A 16,485-nucleotide genomic window follows, 5' to 3' on the forward strand; every position below is an offset into this window, starting at 1 on the left:
CTCACCTAATAGACTTCTTTTGTTGCCTGCCCTAAAGTTGTGTAAAATCCTGCATATGTGTATATCTTCCTCTATTCTGAGGAGCTGCTAGCCACCTGGCAACTGCCCATTAGCTGATGCTGATTAAACTCTATCATCTTGCCTTGCCTCCAGATATATTGACCTTCAGTCAAATGAATTTAGGCGGGAAAAATTATTCTCCAGAATGAATTTAGAATCCCTGGGCCAATATGTTTGATTGAATGGTTGGATCAGGGGCCATGATGGTGCATGTGAGAAAGTTTAAAAACATCCTGTGATGCCTTCCTCTTCCTTTTTACCCCAGACCCTGAGAACTACAATTTTTGGTTCAAGACACGGAAGGAGAGTAGGGGAAATGTGGGGACATGCCCATTCTGTCTGGAGTTTAATCACTTATATTAATAATAAGATACGTCGAAGTGCTGGGAGTATGGAGGGTGGAGAGGGTGAACACACCCTAAAAAGGAAGGAGGAGGGCTTACAAGGGAGGGAGTGTGGGGAAGGAGGAGAGATATAAAGGGTGTAGAGAAGAGGAAGGGGATTGGATAGGCAACTGCCCCACCAGAAGATTGTCAGGACATAGCCCCAGGGGTGGGAGGGCAAAGGAGAGATCGGAAGGACTGGTAAGATTGAGCTCCTCCCATTTCCCCACCGACTATGACATTTTTGGACTGGTGGGGAACTCTTCATCCCTACCCGAACCCCGAAGCACGCCCCCAGAGGGGAGGGAAGGCACATTGGAACCCTGGGGTGCAGGGGGGACGGGGAGAACAGAGTAAATAGAACAGGGGGAGGGGCATATAGGACACGCCCGCGGGGGGGAGGGAAGGCTGATTGGAACCCAGGGGTGGAGAAGGGACGGGGAGAACAGACTAAATAGACCAGGGGGCGGGGCATGTAGGACACGCCCCCCAGGGGCTGGAGAGAGCACAACACATACACCCCGGAGGGGAGGGACGTTAGACAGGATACGCCCCTTGCCCCAGGTGTTCCGCCTCCTTCCCCCTCCCTTCAGGGACAAAGCTGAGAGGCTTGGGTTTCCACTTCCCGAAGCGCGGCAACGATGCCCATGGTCCTGGGTCTGGAAGCCAGGGTTGGTCATCTGAGACAGACGGCCCCCAGGAGGGCTCCGGCGGAAAATATCTCCGGCGTCTACCTCATGTCCTCCCAGGCCTGGGAGAAAGATGGCGTCCACCATTGCGAGAAGTCCCGTCTGCCCCTCTAGCCGCAGCTAGTCTCGTCTCTATGGCCTCCGATGAGTTCTAGTTCCACCTAGGGGGAACTTCCCAGGATGCATCGCGGCGGTCCCCGGTTCTCGCTAAGATGGCGACTCCCATGCATCGACTTATCGCTCGGAGGCAGGCGTAAGTGAAGACCCCCGGCCGCGTAGGGATTTCTCTATTCTGTTTGCCGTAGCCTTCCTAACTTTCTTTGAGGACCCTCAACGGCCCCGGGTAGTGGGGTTCCCTCTCCCGGGGGGGGCATTGAATGGGGTGGGCCAAGGGGGTTGGAGAGGGAGACAGCCTAGATGCGGGCCCCGGGGAGAGCGAGCTTGTGTACGTGGGAGAGCCCCCGGCAGGCGGCTTGGGGAGATGGAACGCGGGCGGCCTCCCTTTAGACCGGGAAGGAACGTCCATGTTTTCGTAGATGAGGGTGACGTGAGCGAGTCTGCGGTGGTTACTGAAACAGGTATCTGTGTACACCCGTGCCGGTACTACTATCGGCTCCAGCCCTCGGCTTTAAAACTCCACCTTGTATTCGTCTCCTCTCGCTTTCTAGTAAGTGATAGAAAAACCTCCTCATTTAGGGCTTTTCTAAAGTAGGGGAAAATTACACAAGGAATACGATTGTTAGCTTCAGTTCCCCCTATTTATGTATTCACAATACAGACGTGCAATGGAGGATTCTAGTATTCAACAGTAGGTAAAGGATGAGGGGTCACCAAGAGTCGGGCACGACTGGAAATCGACTCAACAGCCACAGAAGGATGTGATCGTGGGAAGTGACAGATATCAGTTCGGTGAAACCCAGAAAAAATAATCTGTAGATCCTGGGAGTCTCATTCTAAGAGAATAGAACCTGAAGAAGCTGTGTGAGAGTCTAAAAAATATCGATTTTTTAAGAGCAAATATGAGTATTTCATCATTATTCAAATTGTAGACTCATAGAAAGTTTTATTATTATACACAAAAATCCTGTGTAAAAGAAGTAAACATAATCATTTTCCTTTATCAAATTTTTTACAAACGTAATTACTCTCATTAAATTTATTTGGGGGGGGGCAGCTAGGTGGCACAGTGAGTAGAGCACCGGCCCTGGAGTCGGGAAGACCTGAGTTCAAATTTGTCCTTAGACACTTGACCCAAGCTGTGTGACCTTGGACAAGTCACTTAACTCCAGTTGCCCTGCCAAAAAGCAAAAAAAAAAATTATTTTGAGGGGATTTTTGTTTTTCATCGTATAAGTATAAAGAAGTATACACAAGTATTAAAGTTGTACCTGTTGAATAGGTGGGCAAAAATTTTACAAATAATACTTATTTGGAACTGAAATGGGTTAAAATGTATTCATGCTTTATTTGTTCTCACTCTACTTCCAAAAAATTGGATTGGAACCTTAACTTGAAAATATACCCCGTTTTTGTATTTAAAGGACTCATAATTTATAAATGTCAAGTCAACAAGCATTTCTTAAGGGAAGGGTTAAAAAATCCAGAATAGTAACACTATTTTTTTTTTGTTCAGTTGTTTTCAGTTCTGATTCTTCCTGACCTGACTTGAAGTTTTCTTGGCAAAGATACTGGAGTGGTTTGCCGTTTTCTTTAGTTTATTTTACAGATGAGGACTGAGGCAAACAAGGTTAAGTGACATGCCCAGGGTCACATAGCTAGTGAGGTCAGATTTGAACTCAGGAAGATGAGTCTTCCTGATTCCAAGTCCATTGCACCACCTAGCTGCCATGGACCTTAGTATTTTCAAGACCACCTTACCTAAAAGTAGAATGTTGTTCAGTGTTCTTTCAGCTCATGTTCTTCTTGTTCACACTATATTATCACAATTACTTGAAAAGAAGCCTAAAATTTCAAATAGCATCATATAAGGCAAGCAGCAGTAGGGATCAGCTTGAGTGCTACTCTTGGCTTCCACCAAACCTATTCCAACTTGGACTTATGTATAGAAAAGTTTTTCTGACTGTTCCAGGGTTAGCTTCTAGACTCAAACCAAATCTGTTAAGCTCAATTTTAGGTACTACAACATGAAGGACAAAGAACAAATACAGGGTATAGTCCTTATCCTTTAGGTGTTTACTGTATCAAAAATAATTAAGCAAATAATATATATTAATAATTAGTAATATGTGATCAAATGTTCATATAGTTCAAATATGCACTATAGGAATTCAGGAAATAAAAAGGTTTTTTAGCTAGTATGGAAACATTGGGCCCTTAACTGAGCTTTGGAGGGAAAATAGAATTTAGATTGGTAGAGAGAGATGGGAAGGCAAGCTGTACAAGAACAACAGTTTGAGTAAATGAAACCAGATGTGAATTTGGCTTGTATGGGAACCAGTAAATTGGATTAGCCTGATGAGAATGATGGGAGATGAAGTTTTCTGACTTAAATGGGTTCCATTGATAAAGGCTGTTTCAGAGGAAGAAGGGATGAAATTTTAGAAAACTTTGTGAAAACTCCAAAACTTTAAAAATTTACTTATTTTGATAGTTGGATAGATTGATAGATCTCATTCATGTTGGTATTTCCTTCACTAGTGCAGATCACATACCTTCTTTTTTGGATAATTCTTTCCTGTACTTTTAGACTTCAGTGAATTTGTGCCCTACTTGATGTGGTTAACCCTCCATTAATGCAGATCACAACTGTTGATGGTTCTCGTTATGTGTAACTCTTATCCGTATCCTCCTGTAAATCTTCTATAGGAGATCCACCAAATGTTTTGGGGCTTTCCCTTGAATCTCTTGTTGATTCATGGATACCAATGCAGTACATCAGTCATCCGTGCCTTGCTCTCTTGACATGACTTGCCCATCTTTTCTTTCTAATGACTTCTTTTAAAGATTCTTGTCCATGTCTTCCATAGGTATTCTATTGAGGGTCTACCTAATGTAATGGAAGCTTTCTTCTAGATCTTTTAATATTTCATGAATATCATTACAGTGTTTGGAATGTCCATCTGTTATTTCTTACTCTCTCAACATTAGTAGCTTTATTCCTTTTAAATCATAGATTTACTTTGATGATCTTTCACATTTTTGTGTGCAAGTCATCATTGGCAATACCCTACTATCTATTTCAGAAAGTCTTTTTCAATTAAATATTTACTAATACCTACAACATGCAAGGGACTGTTCTTAGTATTGAATATTTTTTAAAAAAGTCCTTGCCCTTATGGAGCTTACTTTCTACTGGAGGAAGATACAAGATAATTTGATGAGGGAAAAGGCATAAACAGCTGGGGGAATCAGGGAATATTTTACTGATGAGGTGCCATCTGAGATGAATGTTGAAGAAAGACAAAGATTCTGAGGAGTGGAGATGAGGGAGTGACTTTCAGAAGTGTGGGATATGGTTTTTACAAATATACCTGGTCAGAAAATGGAACATCAAGTTCAGGGAAGTCTAATTTGGCTAAAACATAGATTGTGAAGAGGACTAATGTTGAAAGGATGAAAAAGTAATTTGGAGAAAGGTTGTGGAAAAGCCTAAATGGCTGGCTGAGAAATTTTTATTTTGAAGGCAGTGAGGAGTTTTGGAGGCTTTTGAGCAGGGGAATGACATGGTCAGAATTATGCCTTAGATTATTTTGACAGTTGTGTGAAGAGTGGATAGGAGAGAGTAAAAATTGGAAGAAGGGACACCAATTAGTATGCTATAATAGTCCTTATCAGAGGGCTTGAACTAGTTTGGTGGCTGTATGAGTGAAGACAAGGGAGTAGATATGAGAGGTACTGTAGAGGTATCAACTGATGGGATGAGAGGAATGAGAATGAGGAAAGGATAAGGCCATGGTCATAAAACTGGATGTCTGGAGGGACAGTGCCCTAAATAGAAATAGGGAATTTATAAGAGGGGAGAGATTTCTTGTTAGAGCTTGTCATGTTTTGGACACACTGAGTTTGAGGTGTCAATATGACATCCAAAAGATGTTCCTCAGAGAGATTAGGTCTGGTTATATAGATTTGGGAATCACTTGTACAGAGATGATTGAACACTTGGGAAATAATTAATTTACCAAGGGTGAGAAGTATAGAGAGCAGAGAAGAGGGCTCTGTGTAGAGCCTTGAGGGCAGGAGATAAATAATTAACTAGCAGAGGAAACTGAGGAGAGGTCAAACAGGGAAGAGAAAAGTGCTGGGGAGGAGATGGTACGTGGGAGGATGAGCTGGTTAACAATGTCCAAAACCATCGAGGTCAAGGAGAATGAGGACTGAGAAGAGGTCATTGGATTTAGCAGTTTTTGATTCCAGGGGACTGATGATGAAACTTACTTCCCTCTTCTACTGTAGAGAGATGGTAGACAGATTATGAGTGTAGAATGAGCCACACTGTTTCAAATTTGGCCAATGTGTAGATTTGTTTTGCTTAACTCTACTTTGTTAGAAGGAAGAGTTCTGTTGTGCAGCGTGGGGATTATTGGGAAATGAAAAACATCAGTAAAACTTTTTTTTTTAAAGAGTTCATTGGTAACCCTGAAGACAGCAAATTTTGTCAAGTGGGTAGAAGCTAGATTGTAAGTAGCTGAGAAACTAGGTGGGGAGGAAGTGAAGGTATTGAATAGATACAACTTTTTCTAGGAGTATGGCAATGAAAAGGAGGAAGAGAGCTAGAGGGTAGTTCAAGAGCATGGCAGGATCAAGTAAAAGTTGTTTTAAGGATGAGATCTGAACAGGTTTGAACACCTCTGTACTTGGGTCTGTCTCACATCTATTTCCCTTTGGATCACCTGCGTTTTTGATTCTCCAGACTAGTAGAATTTCATGGCTTACAACTCTGAAATATTGTCTAGAAGATACTGGAGTTAAAAGGATGAGGTTTGATGGTGGGGGGTGGGAGGAGTGGGGAGTATGTCAGGAAATAGTTTGAGACCCCTGAAAATTCTGCATAATTTAGATATTAAAAAAATGTTTTCCTCATAGAAAGAAATTTACCACCACTTTTTTTTTAAAGCTGGATCCATTTAAACAATACTATGATTGTTCAAAAGTGGACAAAAGTACATCGTACCCAGGTTCTTTGGTTCAGTGTAAGAAACAGAAAGAAAGAGCTTCCCCCTCCCTCCTTTTAAAAAAAAAGTTTTTGATAACTTCTGTTTCTGCATTGTCTTTGTTTTTCAAATATGTTCTTGTCCTCTTCCCTGCCATTTTCAGAGAGGCTCCCTTGTAACAACGAATTTAAAAAGAGAGGGGGGGAAAAAAACCAAGTTCAGCACAACTAACCTGTATGTCAGCAGTCTGATAGTATATGCAGTGTTCTACACTCTTACTCCCTTCTGAAAAGAAAGGAGGGTGGTGAATTTTTTTCAAGGCCAAGCTCTATTATAATTTCTGAGCGTTCAGTTTTAGGGTTGTGTTTTTTTGTTGGTTTGTTTGGTTCTTTTCATTTATACTGCCCTTGTGCGTCTATATACTGTTTTCTTGGTTTTGCTTATCGATTAGTATGCCATTCTGTGATTTTCATATTCATTGTTTCTTATGGCAAAGTATGCACCGTTACATTCATGTACCAAAATTTATTTAGCTGTTTCCTGATTGAAGGGGATCTCTTTTGTTTCTAGTTCTTCGCTGTTTCTAAAGGCACTGCTATGAATATTTAGGTGTGTATAGAACCTATATTTCTTTTACCTCCTTGGTGTATATTACTACAAAACAAATTCCCTGTTTCTATTTAGGGCACTACTGGGTCAGTATGGACATTTTAAACATGTTTATAGCATTTGTTTTCCAGAATGATTAGACTAATTCATAATTTCACCAACAGCATATTAATTTTTGGTTTTGGCCTAGAGAAGTTTTTAAAATGGAATTTTTTTGGATTATTTAATTTTCTGGATAATTTTTAATGCTTTGCCATTCTATTTTTAAGAACTACAGTTTTAAATACTGTAAACATAAAAAAAATTGGTTTGTAGATTTCTTTTGATCCCATGCCATTAAATAATGAATTTGTATTAGTTGGGAAGAGAAATTTTCAATTGACTTAAAGCATCTTTGGAGAAAATGTCAGTTTGCATTTTTTTTTAAAAGGTTGCCACATCTAATAAAAATATTTCCTGGATATCAGTGCAGCATACAGGCCTCCCCATCTGCTTTCTGTGTATTACTTATCCACCTCTTTTTCCAGTCATTGCTACTTGTTCTTAATGATGTCTTTTATGCCTTTCTTGCATACAACTCATCTAGAATTCTGACAATTGTTTAAGTAAGGACAGTGTTATTTGTAAACAAGGAGAGCATGGGGAAAAGCTGTCCCATCAATTGGGACTTCAATATAGATTCTGCCGAGGATTTCCTCCATGATTGTGAACAAATTTGGCAAATATACTCCTCTATTTTATGCCTTAGCTGATATTTGTTATTAGGAGCATTGATACTGCTCTCTGTGGTGGCATCCATTAAGATATCTTAATGTTATCTTCACAGATGTACAAGAGTTGCCTTTTTACAGAAGAGCCCTTGGCTCATCCAGGTTTATATGTATGTATATGCGTGTGTGTGTGTGTGTGTGTGTGTGTATTTGCCTCTGTCTGTATACACATATAGGCAATCAGTAAAAAATAAACATGTACTATTGTATTGTTCATACTTTTCCCACCTCAACTCTACATTTCTCTGAATCTTTATCTTCCCTTAAACCTCATCTCAGGTTCTGCCTCCTCCCTGAAGAATATACATATACTTGTGTGTATATGTGTAGATAGATAGGTCTTCTTTGTATGTAGTTGTATGCATGCTAGCTCCTCCATTAGACTGTGAGCTCCTTGATAGTTAAGACTGATTTTATTTTTATTTTTTGCCTTTCTTCCTATCCCCAGTGCCTAGCACATAGTAGGCACTTAATGAATGCCTGTTGACTGATTTGACTGAAGTCTTTCCTAATCTTCTGCCTTTGGATGTTGGTGCTTTTTCCCTCCCCAAATTGCCCTGTATTATACTTACTTGTATCCATGGTGTGTATCTCTGCTAGATTTTTTGAAGATAGGTAGAGTTCTTTTACATTATTTTTGGTCTTTGTATCCCTATTTCCTGAAACAGTACCTGTAATGTAGATGTTTAATAAATGATGGTGGTTGTTAGACTTTGCCTGTGAAAGTGTGATCTGCTGTAAAGAATCATCTGGGAAATCTCTCATCCTGTTTTGTTTTCCTCAAGTACAACTTAGATGTGTACGTTAGCCATATTCATCAGTATCTTATAGAAATAAGACAAGTGAGTCAGTAGTTAATGATGTAGTGGAAAGACTGCTGAATTTGTAGACAAGAACACTTGTGTTTGGATCCTGGCTATGCCACTTGGTATTTGTATGACCTTGGACAAGTCATATAACCTTTCTAATCCTTAGTTTCCTCATCTGCAAAATGAAGGACTAGATGATCTCCGAATTCCCTTGCAACTGTAGGTCTATGAGCTTATGAGGTCTCTTCAGTCATTTTTTTTTGGTAATACCTTCTATGATCTTTTCCCTTCATAGGGAATATTCCTCTTTGAAATATCTTAAAAGTCAGCCTATGAGTGTCTTTAAAATTGTGTTGCTTTTGGAACAGATTTTCCCATATGCATTTGGTCAAATGTAGCCATTCTTCCCACCTTCTGTACTGCAATTTCCACTGTATTAAGTAGTGAGGTATTAACTATCCAAATGTGATTGTATTCTCATTAATAAGTATAGAGATGTAAAAATGTAAGCAAATCTGTTTTATTTCTTGTCTATTTGTTGTCCACTTAGTGTTACCTATAAATGCTTAGTTGGAAGCCAAACTTTGGCAAACTTATTTTGCTTTCCATTGTTATCTTACAAAACAATGTTAGAAACTTGTTATCTTCCATCATCTTCCTTTTTAATGTTCTGCAAATAAGCTTGTACTTTAAATTAGTGTTGCCATGTAATATAGCTCTTCTAAAATAAAAAATAACAATTTGCCAGTTCAAGTGTTTCTTACATTCTTTTACATTGGCTAAACTCCTATGAGAATTTTGAAAATCACAAGGCCGTCTTTTGTCATTTTTATTCTTTTTTGAATCAACAGCTTATGTATGTCAGGCTAGAGCTATTATAATTGGATTTTCCTCTCATCTTGAGCCTTTGTTCCAATTTGGTTGTATTTTTTTTTTAACCTATTCCCTAACCAGTCTGACTACCTACAGACTGCTCAATCTGAAATGAGTCCCTTGTGACAACCTTTTTAGAATATGCCATTTCCCATACCTTTTGGTTCTCTTCTTGAAGAAATTCATGATATACTGGCACAAGGCTTCTAAATATTCTACAAACCTTTGACCATTTTGATTTTTTTTAATCCTGAACCATGTTTTCTGACATTTCTCCATCCCTCCATACCCATGTTAATATCAAAGTCACTGAGTATCAAATTACATGTGGATTTGGTTTAGAGAAACACATCAAGTTCCTCAGAGAATTTAACTACTTCATCCTTTGCAACAGATGTTGGTACATAAACTACAATTATCTTCATGATGGTCTTTTTGCTTATATTTAACCATAAGCAGTATACGGTGAGTTGACCAGGATTGATGTTTCTTGTTGCCCTTGGGCACGTGATGAAACCAACTCCACAAACTCCTTTATTTGTCTCCAAGGAAAACCTGTGAGCCACCCTTCCATTTAGCTGCAACTTATTTTTTGTCTTCTGGTTTCATTTATAGTGAGAATGTCAATATGAATATGAACCAGATAAAAGGTAGGTTTTCCTTTAGTATTTATGAATAATGTGTCACATTTAACTGTTTTCTCATTGCTCATCACCTGAGACAGTCTTTAACTCAGGATTCACACCTAAGCTTTTGGAAGTCTGGCCAGCCTGGGAGAAATTGATAAACTAAAATCCCACCATATACCATCTATGCTTTATTAATCTAGTGCCATAGGTAATGTAATGGTCTTTTTCTCCTAGAATATTTCAGTAGAAATGAAGATCAAGTATCTCATTGAAATGTTTCCCCCTTTCCAAAAAATTGTATTTGAAAATTATTCCTGGCCTTGTTGAGACAGCACAAGTGATTGAATCCAAGATGGAACTTAGAATTAGTTAGAATCCTAGAAAAGTATCCCTTAAAATTTCTTATTGCTTATGCTTAAGGGCAGGTTGTGTCACATTTGTAAGTCTCATCTTATTGTTGTCTAATATGTATTGCTCTTGTAGGGAAGCAAATAAGCAACATGTGAGATGTCAGAAATGTTTAGAATTTGGACATTGGACATACGAATGCACAGGAAAAAGAAAATACTTGCATAGACCTTCACGAACAGCAGAACTTAAGAAAGCTTTAAAAGAAAAAGAAAACAGATTCTTATTACAACAAAGGTAAGTTTACCCAATCAGTTATATGATGTTAAAAAGAGGAAATATATTTTCTTTTGTATTTTTTAAAGAGCTAAATATTTAATATGCTTTCTCTAGATTGAACATTCCTATGAAATAAAGACTGTATAGAGAAGCTAAGATACAAAGTAAAGTCCTTTTTTCTGCTTAGTAAAGATCATGAATGGATACTTGTGAACTCTTTACAATAGCAAAATGTCATTGACCTCTAGGCTAAGATTTTAAAGAATAAAGTAGTAGGTAGTTAATCAGGCTCACCAGAGGTTTTATTTTGTCAGCATATTTTTCATAGCACAAAATGAAAATGCCATAGAAGAAATGCTTTCTCAGGAACATAAGAGGTACCTTTTTATATTTGGGCTCAATAGGTAATGGCTACAACCACTGATTAAATGGTGAATGTATGTCTGTCTTGGATCTGGTAAATGCATGTGGATTGATCTAGGGCATGTAGTTTTGAGTCTCATTTCACCCTGAATATGGCATTTCAACAAATAATATATTTCATTTAGTTGCAACAATTGATCTTTACTTTCTTAAAGATCTTAAGCTCACTGAATAGAATAATAAGGGTTAGAGGAAGTTAGCAAGAAAGCATTATACAACAGTTGTAGATAAGCCAGAATAAAATTTTAAAACTCTAGCACAATACTACTACAGTACTAGAAGTACTTGTTTAACTTGCAAGCCTTATATTTGTGCATATGGTAGGAAAGATATAGGTCATTTGTTATTTCTTTTAAGTTTTACCTTATCGCATATGCCATGTAATTTGGCAGAAAGACATAGCAGAAGAACCTGGCACATCAAGTTTCTGGTTTTAAAACTAAGTGATTATGTAGGCCCCTGGGATATTTTTTTCATTTACATGTATTTATAGATAGTTGCAACCCATACAGAATGTATGGATGGTTTTAACCCAAAGTTGGAATCTTTTCTCTTTAAGTTTTGTAGTGTTTTAACAACAGGCCAATGCAGATTCAAAAATTTCTGTCTTATTTTGGTATGCTTATGTTATAGTGAACAGTTCACTTAGGCTGTATCTATTGAAAAGAGTCTGTTTGCCTAACTTAGTCACTGTCTTGCACAACACATATCAATATAAAGAATTTGGCTATTCATATGACAAAGCCTAATCTACTGTAATAGTTGAATAGGTGATATTATTTGTAGTCTTAATTCAGGACTTGTGTGATTTCACTGATTTAGGTATTCCTTCCATCAATGCAAATTATAATCTATGCATACTTTCTCATCCTGGGGAGTTCTTATCCATGTTATACTATAAATCCTCAACAAGCTATCCACCCAGCGTATTTGAGGCCTTTTTTGTAGGTTTTGTTTTTACATTTTGAGGGGATTGTACATCCCTTGCACTGTTTGTTGGTTATCCTTCACTCTCATTCTGTGATGGAGCCATCTCTTTTTTCTGTTCATAAATTTTTTTCTAATATTACTTCTTCCCACAACCTACAGTAGAAAATTTCTGCTCAATTATGACAAAATGCCTTGTTTTCTGACTGCACAACTGTTTTTCTGTAATGTAAATCTCAGTTTTTGGGATAGTAGGGGGATGTTTGTACATGTTATTGTAAACATTTCTTAATGGGAATTTTTTTCCTCTCTCCTCAACCCCCAATGTTTATTATTAGCATTGGAGAAACTAATACAGAAAAAAAGACCAAGAAAAAAAGGTATGTGTGGATTTAGGAACATTGTACAAGATATATTATAGTGACTGGAGGAAGAGAGAGCAAATGACTAGAAATAGGAGTCACATTTAAATGTTAAGAGACCTGTGATTAAGGACTTGAACATCTTTAGACCTGCTTTTTTCCTGATCACCTTTTTTCTGTCCACTTCTTCCTTTTCTTTTTCTCTCTTTCTCTTTTTTTCTATTCCTCTATATCAGAAAAGAATAGAATAGAAATTTTTAGCTTAAAATAGAAGACTTGTATCAATCCTCAGAAAAAGCATAAAGTTGTTCATGACTAGCACCCTTGTGTTCTGAGGTAGTTAAACTTAACAATGTTAAATATTAACTTTGTTTTATAAGATTTAGACACAGAATAATCCTATTTGGTACAGTGGAACATTACTATAACTTTTAACTATAGGGTGGAATTCATTATGAGCTAAGCCTATCTTGGATCCACAAAAGCTTAACTATTTAAATACCAAGAGGAGACCTAGCTATAAGGGGTAAAATAATCCTGTATAAAGTAATCCCAGCACATGGAATTCAGGATAACATCTCAGTAAGGCTCTACTATACTTAAGAAAACTGCAAATTTATTGAACCTATAAGAAACTATTCTTTTCCATGTTTAAGTAACAGTAGCTTCTTCCCATTCTGACCTTTCCTTCTGTATTAGGTCTAAGAGTGTTACAAGTTCCAGCAGCAGTAGCAGTGGGAGTTCAGCCAGTGATTCTTCATCAGAGAGTGAAGACTCCTCTACCTCTTCTTCCTCTGATGATAGTGATACTGAGGAAAGCTCCTCTACTTCATCATCATCACCCTCCTCAACTAGTTCTTCCTCTTCCTCTGATTCTGAGTCAGATTCCAGCTCTTCCTCTAGCACCAGCTCTAGCACAGATAGCAGCTCTGATGATGAGCCACCAAAGAAGAAGAAAAAGAAATAGAATTTCATTAAGTCTCTCTGATCATTAAGGACTGATGAATTGACAAATGCTAATGTATTTCTCAGAAGAGGAGTTGGAATATGTTATGGCCAAATGGATTAACTGGTCAAAATTTCTATAATTCAAAAGCTTTCTAAATGTTTCACATTTTAAGGGCCTAAAGGTTATTAACAAAGTAAGTATGTGAAAAGCATTTTTTTATTTTAAGGAGAATTTGGTTTCTTTTTTTATCTTAAAAATGTATCTTTAAAATTTAATCAAAGCTGAAATCCAGTAAATCTGGTATTTATGTATTGAAATGTGTAAACTTTTTCTCTTTGTGAAATAAATGCCATACCTTGTTTATATGTTGATATTGTATATGCTAACACTGGTTTCACTTGTTTTCAGGATAATCCTGTAAAATAACTGGGAACAATGAATTTCTAATGAGTTTGGCTAAATATTACTATATTAGTCAGATTGAATACAGTGTTACTACTATGAAGGAGTCACCCCATTGTTAACAATGTTGTATTTCTAAGTTTATCTTTAGAGGGTTTATTGTTTCTGTGATATGGGTTTGTTGTTGTTGTTTTTTTTTAACTTAATGTCAGAAATGAAATGTAATGAGATCTGTATTAACCTAGTAGATATTTTTATTTGTGGGCAACAATTTTCAACTTGCTGGGGTTTCTATTTTGTTTTCTTCTGGTTCCCTAAATACTCAGAGCCATACTATTTTGGAGATAGAATGTCTGATAGGAAAACAATCACCTTGAGTAAGCTAAAGGGAGAAGAAAAAGAAAATTGAAATTACTTAGTTTAATCTTGGTGCCTTTTGATAAAAATATATGATGATAGAAGCGAGTGGCTGCATGAAAGGTTGAATTAAGTTTTTTTTGGCACTTAAATGAATATATATACACACACACGTTATATAATCTGAATATATTCATTGGGTGAGTGTGTGTGTGGGTGAGTGTGTGTGTGTGTGTAAAATCTGAAATAAGATACTAACAAAGTTACCATTCCAGATGAATGGCAGATAAAGGGATGGGGTGGGGAATGAAATAGAGGATTTTTTCTTTTTAACAAAGTTGAGACAAAACAAGTTGCCTTTTAATTTCAAAGTACCCAAAAGAAGATTCTTTCCCTTTACTACTTTTGCAGTTATTGTGTTGCACAATTCCTGTGGTACTGGCGTTGTAATGAAGAGTGTATGTTGGATGCGTCCAGTATGTTTACATAGAATGTACACATTAGTTGAAATCCAGCATGAAACATGCAGGTTAAAAATAAAATTATAGAGTTACACTTCTTAGTAGATAACAATTTGTTGTGATGAGTTTAATCAGTTGACAGTCATTTTTATCCTGTGATGTAGTCTTTTAAGTTCATTATTGATGGTATTCCCTTTTTTGGGGGGGGGGAGGATGCAACATTAGTGGGAAAAGTTTCAAATATCCTGATTTTTGTTTCAATATAGTGTAAACTATGGATATTCAACTATTTTTATATTTTTTATGAGAAAGTAGCATAGAGTTACTTTTAAATAAAATGTGCTTCTATTTAAATGTTGAAAAATAAGTATCTTGTCAGTCTTAAGGAGTCTGTAATTATTTGTATGTTTTACAGAATCACTTGGAAAGATTGTAAATAAATTACTAGAACATTATTTGAAAGATTTGTGTTAAAGAATGTACCAGTTAACAGGAAAACAATAAATTATCAAACAAGCACAATTTACCAAGCTGATGTTCTTTGTAGAGGTATTTATTTATCTAGTCATTTATTTATTTTTAAGATTTCTAGATTTCTTTTTATTTATTTAAAATTTTTAGTTTTCAGCATTGATTTCCACAAGATTTTGAATTACAAATTTTCTCCCCATTTCTACCCTCTCCCCTATTCCAAGATGGCATATATTCTGATTGCCCCGTTCCCCAGTCAGCCCTCCTTTCTGTCACCCCACTCCCCCCATCCCCTTTTCCTTTACTTTCTTGTAGGGCAAGATAGATTTCTATGCCATGGTTATTTCCCAGTTGCATACAAAAAATAACTCTTTTTTTGAACATCTGCTTTTACAACCTTGAGTTCCAAATTCTCTGCCCTCTTCCCTCCCCACCCACCCTCTCTAAGAAGGCAAGCAATTCAACATAGGCCACATGTGTATCATTATGTAAAACCCTTCCACAATACTCATGTTGTGAAAGACTAACTATATTTTTCTCCTTCCTATCCTGTCTCCATTTATTCAATTTTCTCCCTTGATCCTGTCCCTTTTTGAAAGTATTTGCTTTTGATTATCTCCTCCCCCATCTGCCCTTCTATCGTCCCCCCTTTTTTTTATCCCCTTCCCCCTCTTTTCCTGTGGGGTAAGATGCCCATTTGAGTGTGTATGTTGGATTCCCTCCTCAAGTCAAATCCAATGAGAGCAAGATTCACTCATTCCCCCTCACCTGCCCCCTCTTCCCTTCCAATGAACTGCTTTTTCTTGCCACTTTTATGTGAGATAATTTACCCCATTCTATCTCTCCCTTTTCTTTCTCCCAATATATTCCTCTTTCACCCCTTAATTTTATTATTATTATTTTTAGGTATCATCCCTTTATATTCAACTCACCTGTGCCTTCTGTCTATATATGTATATTCCCTTCAGCTACCCTAATACTGAGAAAGGTCCCATGAGTTACAAATATCATCTTTCCATGTAGGAATGTAAACAAAATGGTTCAGTTTTAGTAAGTCCCTTATGATTTCTCTTTCCTGTTTATCTTTTCATGCTTCTCTTGATTCTTATATTTGAAAGTCACATTTTCTATTCAGCTCTGGCCTTTTCACTGAGAAAGCTTGAAAGTCCTCTTTTATTGAAAGTCCATATTTTGCCTTGGAACATTATACTCAGTTTTGCTGGGTAGGTGATTCTTGGTTTTAATCTCCATTGACCTCCTGAATATCATATTCCAAGCCCTTTGATCCCTTAATGTAGAAGCTGCTGTATCTTGTGTTGTCCTGATTGTGTTTCCATAATACTTAAATTGTTTCTTTCTGGCTGCTTGCAGTATTTTCTCCTTGATCTGGGATCTCTGAAATTTCATGACAATGTTCCTAGGAGTCTTCTTTTTGGGATCTTTTTCAGGAGGTGATCGGTGGATTCTTTCAATTTCTATTTTACTGTCTGGCTCTAGAATATCAGGGCAGTTGTCCTTGATAATTTCTTGAAAGATGATATCTAGGCTCTTTTTTTGATCATGACTTTCAGGTA

General features: G+C 37.3%; 1 protein-coding gene across 2 annotated transcripts; it reads left to right on the forward strand.

Annotated features, from left to right (window-relative positions):
* Nucleotides 1–944: 944 nt before the first annotated feature.
* ZCCHC10 (zinc finger CCHC-type containing 10) lies at nucleotides 945–14,975 on the forward strand. Of its 2 annotated transcripts, XM_036752254.1 has the most exons (4): nucleotides 945–1,385; nucleotides 10,416–10,577; nucleotides 12,248–12,289; nucleotides 12,971–14,975. In XM_036752254.1, exons 1-4 carry the CDS (start codon nucleotides 1,345–1,347, stop codon nucleotides 13,236–13,238), a joined length of 513 nt encoding a protein of 170 aa, XP_036608149.1. In that variant the 5' UTR covers nucleotides 945–1,344; the 3' UTR covers nucleotides 13,239–14,975. The 2 variants fall into 2 exon arrangements, with proteins under 2 accessions (XP_036608149.1, XP_036608150.1); XM_036752255.1 differs by lacking the exon at nucleotides 12,248–12,289 and having other exon boundaries at nucleotides 1,217–1,385.
* Nucleotides 14,976–16,485: the final 1,510 nt, after the last annotated feature.

The sequence above is a fragment of the Trichosurus vulpecula genome, chromosome 3 (assembly GCF_011100635.1).
Source record: "Trichosurus vulpecula isolate mTriVul1 chromosome 3, mTriVul1.pri, whole genome shotgun sequence".
NCBI classification, from domain to species: Eukaryota; Metazoa; Chordata; class Mammalia; order Diprotodontia; family Phalangeridae; genus Trichosurus; species Trichosurus vulpecula.